The sequence below is a fragment of the Perissodus microlepis genome, chromosome 7 (assembly GCF_051167445.1).
Source record: "Perissodus microlepis isolate ML-2025 ecotype Zambia chromosome 7, ASM5116744v1, whole genome shotgun sequence".
In the NCBI taxonomy this organism is placed as follows: domain Eukaryota; kingdom Metazoa; phylum Chordata; class Actinopteri; order Cichliformes; family Cichlidae; genus Perissodus; species Perissodus microlepis.
Window position 1 is genome coordinate 15,887,887 of NC_140467.1, and position 12,758 is coordinate 15,900,644.

At 38.7% G+C, this 12,758-nt stretch overlaps 1 protein-coding gene across 1 annotated transcript; it reads right to left on the minus strand.

Moving 5' to 3' along the window:
- Positions 1-4,183: 4,183 nt before the first annotated feature.
- Positions 4,184-12,578, minus strand: hbp1 (HMG-box transcription factor 1). The gene is made up of 11 exons (XM_084933789.1): positions 12,456-12,578; positions 10,912-11,075; positions 10,643-10,820; positions 10,194-10,314; positions 9,951-10,065; positions 9,393-9,511; positions 8,414-8,570; positions 8,123-8,267; positions 7,643-7,930; positions 5,229-5,370; positions 4,184-5,089 (listed from the first exon to the last, which is right to left on the minus strand). Exons 2-11 carry the CDS (start codon positions 11,048-11,050, stop codon positions 5,072-5,074), a joined length of 1,422 nt encoding a protein of 473 aa, XP_084789915.1. The 5' UTR covers positions 11,051-11,075; positions 12,456-12,578; the 3' UTR covers positions 4,184-5,071.
- Between the last annotated feature and the right edge of the window lie 180 nt (positions 12,579-12,758).

Here is a 12,758-nt window from a genome sequence, read left to right on the forward strand (position 1 = left end):
TGCATTAGGATTGATTTTAAAAGTCCAAGCTGTCTTATAATTTAATTATATACACTTAAATCTATAGATCAAGTTCCAAATCTCTGACATGAATAAAAATGATTAGTGTTGTTGCAATTTGGCACTACATGAATTGAATCGAACTGAGTAGTGCGCAGGCAGTAGTGGATTTCTTGGTTTTTATACCATACATGAATTCTAGGGTGCATGTCTTTGTGGCATGCACTTTGCCACCAGACAGATCTCCTGCTACATGCTGCCACTGCATCAAAAGGCGTCCCCTGAATCATCGTTAACCTCGGCGAGCAGAGATTTCGTGATGATAGGTGTCGGTCCTTCCCACACAGCACTGATGGAAAGGACCAACACCTTCTTCTTCCAGCGGTCAATTTTAAATCACAGGGGGTGACCGAGTTTCTGCTTGAGTAAGGCAAAAGTGGCAAGATAACAGTCGCTCTTCTTTTCTGGACTCTTTGCAGTTAGAACAAAAGCAAAGTGACAAATATCTTTTAGGTTCGGTGCTGCTGAGCTTATCCATCACTTTGGTAGCAGAGCTGTCAAAAATCGGAGTGTTCGGCAGCCAAATTGTGATTTATGTTTTGTATTTTAGGGCAACTAAAAGAAATAAAAGTACTGACTTTTCTCTGACGCAACTAAAGTGTAGGTTTTTTTTTGTCTATTTCTAGTATCAGTTAAATAAAAAAGAAAAACACAGAAATATGTTTTTCAGCAATGTAAAATTGTTAATATTAAAGTGCTTTTCAGTAGACTTAACACAGCTAAAAAAAGATGCAGGGGCATCTCACTCTTCCAAACCTTTTATTTAATTTGCATCAACTCCTAATGAGAAGTTCGTGCATATTAGATAAAGATCACGAGCTCGTCTTTTTCTTAAATCCCAACCTTTAACTGTTTTTTATGTTCCCCGAGTCAGACTGTCGCGGGTGATAGCTTTGCATTTTAAAGCAGCATTTAAAATTATTCACTGTGCAAGTAAAGTTCAAGGAGAATTAAGCAACCAAGAAATTTTGTAGTAGGATGGGGAAAAAACACTTAGTGCAGCAATATATCCTATCACATTCTCTTGTGACATGTTATATACAAACTGTATGTTTTTGTATATACATACAGACGTTCTAATGAGAACTCTAGTCCCATTTTTAGTAACATCACCATAATGACCAACTGACTGTAAACAAGAAACTCAATTAACAAGGGAAAACATTTCACAAAGTTAATTAAGTCAGCTGGCACATTATTGGAAATATGCTTATTATTATTATTATTGGAATAACATTGATAATCCATATACACACTGATGGAATGGAATGAATAAATCCACAAGTTTTGCTTTTTTTGCCTTTGTAGTGTTGTGTTTATTTCTTGTATTGTACAAGTATCATGATGTAACCAAAATCAATCAAAAATCTTGAAAATACATCATGATATTTGGAGAATATTTGGTCACTTTGTTACAAATACCTTGTTAGTACCAAATTGGACCCTTTTACCTTTTGCATAGTTTCAACAAGGTGCTGGAAACATTCCTCAGAGATTTTGGCCCATATTGACATATTGGCATCACACAGTTGCACATCCATGATATAAATCCCCTGTTTCATCACATCAAAAAATGGGTACACTGTCATAAAGGGATGGGCATATTCAGCCACAATAAGCCTGTTTGGCTCTGGTATTTAAACAATCCAGCCTCAGTTTCCTGCTGTTAGCTGACTGGAGAGGTCTTCTGCTGTCTGTTGCCCATCTGCTTCATGAATGGATGTGTTGTATATATTTAGAGATGTTCTTCTGCATATGGTCTCGCTATTTTCCTGTGATCTCTCACATCAACCAGGCATTTTCTGTTGCTCACTAGATGTTTTCTCCTTTTCAGACCATTTTCTGTAAACATTTGAGATGGCTATGTGGGAAAATTCTGGTAGATCTAAACTTTCTGAAACACTCAGACTAGCACCAACCAACAGCCATGCCATGTTCAAAGTCACTTAAACCCAATTTCTTTCCTGTTCTGATGCTCAGTTTGAACTTCAGCAGGTTGTGCCTAAAAGCATCGAGCTGCAGTCATGTGACTGGCTGATTAGACGTTTGCCTTGAGGAGGAGTTGAACGTGTGCGCCTCACAAACTGGCCAGTGAGTGTATCGTGATAGTATCGTATCTTGTGCTCCCTTAATTCAAACATCTATCAAACAGACATGATTGTGTGGACTGGTGGGGCATGAGATTGCCTAAAAAGAACCCTTTTGTAGCTCACTTAAGTGACACATACGTCTTTCCCGTCACTACTGACAACCCAGTGAGCCTGCAAACATGTTCAGCTCTCTTCAGATGCCAAGGCAAAAGTGAGCTGCTGCTGATGGCTGTAAAGACTTGTCTTTTTACAAGTCATCTCCTTTTTTTCCCCTAAATCGTCAGAGCATCTTACACTGCGACATGTGACAAATAGGCCTCTTGCATGCATTCAGCAATGTACTCACATAATATCACACAATGTTTGTCCCACAGAGCTTCTTTTTTGTGCTTTACCAGATTTTAAAATGTGTAATGCTTAGTGTGTGTTAGTGGGGGGGAAAGGCAGCCATGTATCCATAAGAAAAATGTCATTAACACATTACTGCCAAACACTTTGCTCTTACAAAGACACCAAGAGTCTGCTATCTCTCAGTGAATTACTAAAGCTAATTGCCCCTAATTAGAAAGCCTTGATTAAGGCGCAGCTTTTGATTCAGGAGGAAGCCAGCAGTGATGATCCCCTGAGTTTCTCGCCATTCTAATTTTTCATTTTAGTATTCGTCATTTCTTCCTGCAAAAATAAAGGGGCTTTATGCATGAAGGCAAGTCATTTGTCCATGATTACAATTTTTCTGGATGGCTGTGTGGATTGCAACTCAGCGACCTCTCACATGAATTGTCTCTATCTTTATTCGTTTTCTAGAAAAATCATCCAAGATGGCATTTTTGTAAGATTTTTTTAAGGGTTTCCATCCTTTTGTTAAACATGACAGCAGCAGACCTTTAAAATCCAAATGTGAGAGGACACAGCTTATGGGTTTTTACTGTTGGGTGTCAGGTTTGCTCACTGTCCACACCTTAATGTTCATAAATAAGACACCACAGCCGTTTCTGTGTTATCCTTATGGCAGTGATACATTGTTTTAATTTACAGAGCGGTGACAAGATTTGAAAAATGCTTTTAATTTTCCACCACAATTATGACATTCTTTAGTTCTCCTTTCAGACGTACAGCAGCGTTCAGCCAGGAGCACGTCAGACTCAACTTTTCATTCCCCTCAAAACACCATAAAGTATTAAACATCGACTATTTTAGAGCAGTCTGCTATGGATATGCTATAATTAGATTCCTATGCTTGAAAGGCCTGCAGGGTGTTGATCATTGTTATTTTATGAGGCATGTTTTTCTCGCCAGTTTTAAAATTACCATTTTCTGCTAGCAGCCAAACAGGGGCCCCCCAAATTTTTTCTAAGCATAAAAATGCCTTTATTTGAGCACCAATCACCCGAGGACTATATTACTCTTTTATTGTTTAATTACAGTAAGGAGAAAGGAAAATCATTTTCTTTCTGTTTTTCATGCTGAAGCATCATTTTGTAAAATTCACACATGCTGTTATACATGTTCCCTTTATGATGACCTAGAAATCAGGGTATTTTTTATAAAGAGAAGATTGACATGAAAGATGTTTGTCATGGGGAAAAAGCAACTGTCTCTTTACAAAAACTGGGTGATTGCACCCTCTGGTGGTAACCATACATATCTATATATGTAACGCCTAAAATTATTGCTTAGATTAGACAGACAGACAGACAAACAGGCGCATGCCAAGGTCTGATTCCACTGAGCATAAGATTCAGCTAAAACCTTTAACGCTGCTGTGATTCAGCACAAGAATGAATTCGGCACACTTACAACTTTGTACGTGGTGGCTTTGGTGTGGTAGACAAACAAAAGATTAAACTGCATTAACCTGTGATGAAATTGTCAGTCTTTCCCAGTTGGACTTTCAGCTCAGTGAATATCAAGAGCTTTTAAAACTTGCTCATGTAGGAAACTGATAATTACTCAAAGGATTACCAGAACAAGCTATAAACATGTCAAAATATATTCACACTTAAAGCCAATCATCAAAGAAACACACAGCTGGAGAGAATTTTAAAAAATTATTTATAATATGATACAAGGATATTTTGTGCAAGAGGTTGTTGGTGCTGTAAAACCTGTACATTATGAACAAAAGCATTTAAAATTTAAGAGAAACCTGAAAGCAGAGCATGGCTGCTGGGCCACGATTGTGTCAAATGGCTAACTGTCAAGAGACAAGCTGTATTATACAAACAGTTTCCCCCTGTATACAATGGCTGTATAGGATTAGATTACATATTTATATAAAGTGCAGAAGAAATAAACACTTACAGTGAAAGCCTGAAGTGCTTTATGACTGAGTATAAACCCACCACCGCATGCGGAAAGCCCTGTCATCATGTGACCGGGTGGTCGGGCAAAAACGACCTAAAGACTTGCAGGGCAGTAATCACAAACTGTTCGCCATAGTTCAGCGGCAGAATATGCTGTATACTGTAATACAAAATGTTTTAATAGATTATCTATCTGTGCAATATACTGAATATTAAAAATATCACTATGAACAGTTTTGAAAAAGTTATCTGAAATTCCCCCTTTTGTCTTTTTTTTTTTGACTGAAGCATAGCACCACAGGCTCTCATGTTTTCCCACCACTGGATATGAAATAACCTGAAATTCATTCTCATTTCAGAGGAATAAGACCATTTTGGACATTAAAGATATAAGAAAATATATGCACTGTTAGTGACTAGATTAAATGCTTTGTATATATATCTCATAACTCTGTTTTGTCACTATAATGTTTCATGGTTATAAAAAGCAAGTGAATTCAGCATCACAGTCGAGTCTCAAGAATACAGGAGAGCAAAGAGGCATCAAGCGGTCCATCAGACTCTGTCCAGCACCTCTCCATGCCAAAACAACAGCAGCCAGGGATGTGGGTAGATTATCTAGGTCTGCTGGGAACCCTGTGCAAAGACAACAGGAGTTGTAAATACACAGCAGACTGGACCCATGTTTAAAACCATAAAAATGCAATGTCAGTGTGCAATGTGGAAACGGTTGTGAAATAGAAATCAGTGCGTTTTATCTGATTTTGGTCCTTACCGAGTTGGTTCTTTTACGTTTCCAACAGTCTGGATTGAGCCTTTTCTGCTCTTCGGCCAGGGCCTTGGCCTCCATGGTGTACATCCTCCTCTCCTCGTTCTTCATCTTCTTCCACTTGTCACCCAGAATGACACTAATGGCTCTGGAGCGAAAGGTTAGAGACAAATCGAGATTCAGTTTTTCAGATTTTTGACATGCCAGAATGTGTCTTTGTTTTCCTTTTAACACCGTCCCGTTTGCTCCTTTTGTCCAGGATATAGAAAAGCGGCCCGCATACGTTTGATTAAGAAGTGAAACTAAATGTCTTTAGAAAAAAAAATGTAATTTAATTTAATCTAAACACTGTCAGCTGTCAGTCACTGTCAGTGTTAAATCTGTGACAGAGTTTTAGAGTGGAACCCCAAGGTGTAGATTAGCCTCATCTACATCTAATGTTTCATGTCCACTCTAACTTTTGACCTAAGAAAATAAAAACAGCTACACTTGGTTTTACTATTGCTTTGTAACAATTAAAGCGGGTAAGCCATCTGTGGGTGGAGAATAAAGCCTTAATTATAATGTGCTGGGAGACGTGTGTCTTCATACACGGGTTGGGTTCCTAAATGAGAAAAGAGTTTTAGTCCTTCTGGTTTACTACGACTTGTTTACAGCTTATCTACATATCAGAAATTCTAACCCACCACTGAATGAACAGCTTCTCTATCAGAAGCATGACCCACAGTGGCTCTGCTGTTTTGTTTTGTTTTTTTGTTTGTTTGTTTTGGGGGGAAAGTTTGGGTTTCTTGGAGTGTTATTTTATCCTTGCTGTCAGGCTACAGTGGCCAATAAGGAATTATCTTTGTGTTCAACTACAAGGCTTCATTCACTAGATCATGGACGTTTCATGCGTTGCTTTGGGCTTGTCAGCTCTAGCTTGAAGCATTTAGCAACCTCTAACACAAAAATAATAGTTTTCATATTAAGTCAATTCACACTTTTCTAGCTCTGCAGTCATTCTCTATCAGAAAATTTGCAGTTTTCTATTCTGAAAAACATATTAAAGTAGGACAAACAGTCAAGTTTCATCAAGAACAATGAGCTGAAAGATCAGGAACCAGAGGAAGTTAGCGTGGGAAGGAAGACACAAAGCGATCATAAAGCTGTGGGCATTTTGAATCATGTGAAACTGTTCCACATGTTCCTCCGTTGTCCTGGGGTTACAATAACCCATTTGGCAAACAGGCCAAAGGGATACATTTTGATCCAAGGTCACAGAAAAATTCAAACTAAAGGCCGGATAAAAATTAAATCATTAAAAAAAAATCTAACCAAAGAACATCTAACCATGACAGGGGTTTGGTTTATCAAGTCAATTAATGCTCACCTATGACTCATTCAAGCATTAAAAAAAAAAAAGAAAAAAAAAAAGGGAAACACCTTACTCCAGGGGTGAATCAGTGTCATGTTGACATACAGACAACTTAGCATAGAACCAATTTTAAATTGGTAATAGCAACCTCAAAAAACTTGTAAACTGGAGAAGCGGAAGACAAAAAATTGTCATGAAAAAAAAAAAAAAAAACCCATCTTGAGCAAATGAAGAATATCTGAAAGTCATGTCCTTGAAAAAAGTGCATCAAAGCTCTGGCTGTTAAGTTGATCCGTCTATTGCTCAATGAAACCTCATCAGAAGTTATCTCAATTGCGCTCAAGAGTCCATTATTAAGGAAGGGAAACAAGGAGGAAAGGCTGAGGTATGCCAAATCAGTGAGAACAGGTCTGATGGATCCAAATGTAAAAGTTCAGGTTCAAATCATCGTCAATATGCACAGAGGAGGTAAAACGTAGAGTGTCTACAGCCACCTGTAAAGTATGGTGGAGGCTCTGTCATGGTTTGGTGCTGCATTTTAGCCATTGCTATTGGAGATCTTGTCAAAACTGATAAAATTATGAAAGGTAATGACAAATTTTGATCCGCCGTGCATAGAAAAAACCCACAATAGAACACGAACAGTCATGGTTTGGGCTCCCCAGAGCTCTGACCTCAACATTGTTGAAGCAGTGTGTGATCATCTTGAAAGAAAACAAAACAAAAAAACATGCAACATCCAAAAAAAGAGCCTTGAATGTCCTTCAAGAAGCCTGGAGAACTATTCCTAAAGAAATGACCAAAAAAAGAGTTCAGTCTGTATTGAAAAATAAAGATGTTGATACCAAATATTGGCTTTCAGCCTTGTTAGAATTGTACAGACTGAGTCTTTGCCTTACATAATCTATAGATTTCCAACTATGTTTGCACGTTTCATTAAATTATTGCACTTTTTTCATATTTTCCTAGCAAAATATGGAAAAATTCGTGGTGGCACAAGACTTATGCACAGTGCTGTAACTGGGAATATCTGTAAGTATATTGTATTTCAGTGACATTTGCACACCTGTTGTCCTTCCCAGGATACATCTGTGTGTACTCCACCCTGTACTTCTTGGCAAAGAGCATGAAGGCATTCATTGGCCGCTTGCATTTCGTAGGTGTGGCACCACTGGCTATCCCTGAGTTGTGGCTCCTGTTCGATTTGCTACTGGAGGAGTGAGGGGAGCTGGAGCGCTCGAGTTTATCACAGTCTGGACTGACAGCACCCCCACTGGACAAGGAGGCCCTCCGTTGACGAGCCATGCTGCTCAGAACATACACCGCTGAGGAATCTAGTGGAGTAAAGTCATAGCTGCAGGAGACAGAAAGGAAGAATTCAATTAACCAATCAATAACCAGAACCTTCTTCTGGTGTGTGGCACAAACAGTATTTCTAAACAGCCAGGTTTCATGTGAAAATATTTACAACTATTTGGACTTATCATATATCCAAGTGAATGTGAAACGACTGCAAAAAAATTAGATGACAATCTAAAGAGCATACCTTCTGAAAGTGTCAAAGACGACTGAGTCATCACAGTTAATGGCATCTGGGTGGTTTGGCGGCAGGCACACATCACCCAGCTGCATCTCATAGCAAGGGATCCCATGGTGCACCACAGTAAGGCTTGGATAAAAGGAAGACCACCCTGAAACAGGATATTATATATTAGTTTGATCCTAAAGGTGTTTACTGAAATGCAAAAACTAAATAGATTGGATTCAGCAAATTATTTAAGTGGAAGATTCTAACAGCAAAGATCAATTTAAAAGGAAAGAACATGTGTTTTTGTACCTTTGTTTTTGACAAAAAAGGGGTGATCCAATCGGCATTCAGCTGTTAGCAGGCCTTCATCTTGTGAGCCTGGGTCAAAGGTCAGTTTCAAAACTGCCTGCCCAAAGGATAATGTCTCCTCGTGGTTCACCAGTTTAAGCCCATCAGAGCCATATCTCTGTAAAGGAAACATAAATGCAGATAAGAAATGTTTCTATTAACTGGAAAAACGTGCATGACAAATTCACTACCAGAGAAGAATTAGTGTAGATACAAATCAGTGTCCAACTGCTTAAAGACTCAGTACGCAAGACACCTACAGTGCTTAATGTAATAGACCACCTATGATTAAATAATTATTTTTAATTAAAAAAAAAAAATTAAAAAACAAATATTTTTTGAAATCTGTCAAAAACTAAAAATAACTGAATTCATGTTTTTATACCCAAACTTCAGCCACCACTCTGGAGAATTTAGAAATTACTCAAGCGTAATATTTGACCACTAAAGCTCATTTTTCTGTTCGGGAATGGAGTTAAGTTTATTTTAATTAACAAATAATAATTTGCTTTAATATTATTTTCCCTTTTGCAAAACCGGAAATTTGAAAATTTGTGGATTAAAGACACTAAATTGATTAAACAGTTTGTACACACTGGTGGATCAACCATTACAGAAACATAAAAGATCATTTTAGTTATTACCAATACTGTTAATTTAGGACAGCTGTGGCATAAACCTTACTTGGGTGATAGTCTAATAAATTAGTTAATTACTTTACACCAACACACGCATATATATAAAAACGACCATTGCTGCAAATCATTTGAGACTCATTTGTGCACACAGTTACTCAAATTTACTGTCAGTCACTTTCTATAAAGTACAAAGTAAACTACATATTATAAAGTACCTTATACAAGTGTCCACAATTATTTACTCATCTAGTCAGATTATCAGAATTTTTAAGACATACTAAAGGCACCATACGTTGCCATACCTTGAAAGAGGATGAGGATGGAGGCATGCTTTCATCATCTGAGTCATCATCCGAATCCCCGAGTTCATCAGCTTCCTGCCACTCCACATTTGGACCTCGATGGAAGCGCAGACGAGTCCCTGAATAGCAACAGAACAATGAAGCATGACAAATTAGCATAAGTGTGCTGATGTTGCAGAGAGGATGCTAGAAACTGGATGCAATGCTGCTGTTTGGACACCAGAGGTAAGAACTGGTCTTCTTTGCAATTTGTGCTAATCCTATCGGAAGAAAATGTTAACAAAATCATCCTGAATTAATCTCTAGTTGTCCTCAGCACATTTTGAAGGATTTTCCTGCCTTCATCAAGAGATGACATTTGAAAAGAAAAAAAAAAAAGTGAATTTTGCATTCATGTTTAAATATCAAGCAAACACTATGAGGAATTTTCAAGACAATTGTTTCAAGTACTTCAAACGTTCACCATTAACTCCAACATGTGTGACTGAATTGACTTCTAGGTGTGTGTGTGTGTATGCACTGATGGATGCATATGGTCATGTGTTCTTATGTATGCACCTTTTAGGAAACAATGCCAGGCCGTGGAGGGCCAAGAGTGAGACCATGCCATGTCTTCATCATCAGAAAACGATGATGACATTGAGAAAACCCCAGACTCTGATTCACTGCTGGCCTGTTTTTGATAATTAAGAAAAAAAAATTACAATCATATCAGCATTGAGACAGGTTGAAAATCCATGAGTCTGTCAGAATGAATGATTATCAGGTTTTTGAGGGAGAATGTTAGAAATGAAAGGTTACCCTGACACGCCTGCGCTCCCTGAGGTGGCCTCTGGACGGGTTGGGTGCACTACTGGCTAACGGGGGCCGGGCATAGGAATGTAAACTATTGCTGTTGCCAAAGATGTGAACTGGAGATGATCTGAAAAACAGTGATAATGTCACAAACATCAGTAGTTAATTTGTTGTGCAAGTAGATATATTTGTCACACACTCAAATGCACTTATATGCAGCTTTATGTGATTCTTTTGTAATTAAAACAGATTTTGCTCAGTCCTGGTTGTAATGTTGCATGCCCCAACTGCAGTTAAAAATCTGCACAATTTTAGGGGCTATTTTTGCTGTTGTTCTGCTAAACTGCTACTCTTAATCTTGTGAAATTACCCCCAGGTGTACTGGGGTGTACTGTTACTACATGTGTAAAGGTGTCTCTGTGTTTACATCACACATGCAGGCATTCCTTAAACACCTTTTGTGTGGGGCGTCCTTCAGTAGAGGGCTCTGAGGACTGGTGGCTATGTTGGCCAACTCGGCAAGCCAGTTGGTGCTAGGAGAGCAGCTGAGCTCCTGGTGAGACACTGCTCCAACTTGAAATAACCTCGGAGACCTCTGGTCCTCCTCCACCTCCTGCAGCTCTGGCATGTCGTCTAAGGAGATAATTCAGTACTTTTCATACGCATATCTGAAGGGTTCGGTTTGCTTAACTGCAGACTGCACATTCTTTTTGGCTAGTTTTACCATACTCCATGTGGCACCCAGGAGAGGAAGGCAGGTCCTCATTACACTTGAGCGGATCGAACGACTCGTCCATTTTCAAGATGTTCGGTTTCCTCTTTTTCAAAATAAAAAGCGGGCTACTGTCCAGCTTACTCAGCATCCATCGTCATATTCTGACACATCATCTGGTTTTGGGCAAAACCAAAAGACAAAGTTAGAGCTAAAATGGAGCTACTGCTGACATCTGAATCAGGGCTGTGCAATAACCAGTTGCACTTGAAGCCCTTGAGGCAACTGTTGTTGTAATTTTGCACTATATATAAATATATAAATAAAAATTGAGCTCCATTGAATTGAAATGAACTAAATCAAAATAAAGTTTTTGCGGTAAAATTGTAAAAATTGTATGTATGTCTGCGTTTGTTTGTTTTTTATGGTAATATGGTTTGAAAGAATAATCAACTGAAAGAAAAACACGACTATAACACCCATAAGCTATCAAAGATCATCACCACAGCAAAACAAAAACACCACAGTTAGTACTGAATCATTGCATATCACGTATGACATCAATATTACGGAAAAGGCACAAAGCCTTTGGGGACTCCTTTGTCTCAGAATCGACACAGCAAACCTCTGTGAATAGTCATGTGACTCCCTGCGTGGAGGCCTTGTTTATAAACTTAAAAGGGTTTGACGCATGCGTACCAGAGCTCATTCATTCATAACTGCGCAGCGAAAGCGAAAAATACCAGAAATTCGTCTTAAAAAGTGTCTTACAGACGTTGGAAAACATCGATTTTGAAAACAAAAGTATGTGAGTGTCAATGACAAAGTAAAATATATCATTCTTATTGGGAATTTATATTGTGTTAATCGACAAACAATGTATGGAAAATCGTTAAAATATAAAGGTGACCGTGACTTCCTGAATTTAACACATTTAAATGAAAAACTGACGAACACTAACGGTCTGCCAACCGATCAAAGGCCTCAGGTTCGGAGACACCGTTGTTTCGACTTCGTAAGCAAGGATACACGAACAACATAATACCGTTCAGAAAACGCTTCAACAGTCTTATATTGTCGAAAAAGACGGTTGGGGGCTCGGCCTGCTCTTTCTCCAACATTTAAATGCAGCAGTACTTTCCTTCGCTCAAACCTCGAAGCTCTGGGGTCTAACACTGTAAACAAAAGAATGTCAACAAGTTGAGGCATGACGCAACATCTTTGCCCCGTTCAAAATGAATGACACGAAAACCTATAGAAGCCTTTTGACGGCATTTTCACACTATTCAAAGCATATTCTACTAATTTGAAGACTTGTTTTAATACAAACAACTGCTGTCGGATGGGTTTCTTGCAACAAAAACAACGAGCGTCACAACGGAGGAAAAAAAGCCCCACTGTCGATCTCAATCTTCCAGTCGACGTCAAATTAACGCGTGACAACCTCGCTTAAACATTATACAAGAATTGCAAAGACACGAGTCTCACACGGACCGAGTTAAAAATTACTTTCAACCGTTTATTTCTTCGAAAAAACTCACCAACTTCCCACTTACCAGAGCTGTCGACATCAAGTAACTCTGTGGCATTCACTCGAGGGGAGGGATTGAATGGCTCCAGAGGAAGCTCCCCATTGGTGCGCAACAACGTCAACAAGAGGAATTCGGATATTCTATTGGTTGATATGTTTGAGAAAAATAGGAGAGGTGTCCTGTAGTTTGTTGTTTATACTCTCATTGGATAAAAGTACACGCCTGTTACTAGCCAGTAACAGCTGATTGGCAATAACAGAAACAATACATGACTATTTTTTATCTGCAGTGTTGCAGTTACAGCAAGAATCACATGGACACATCGTT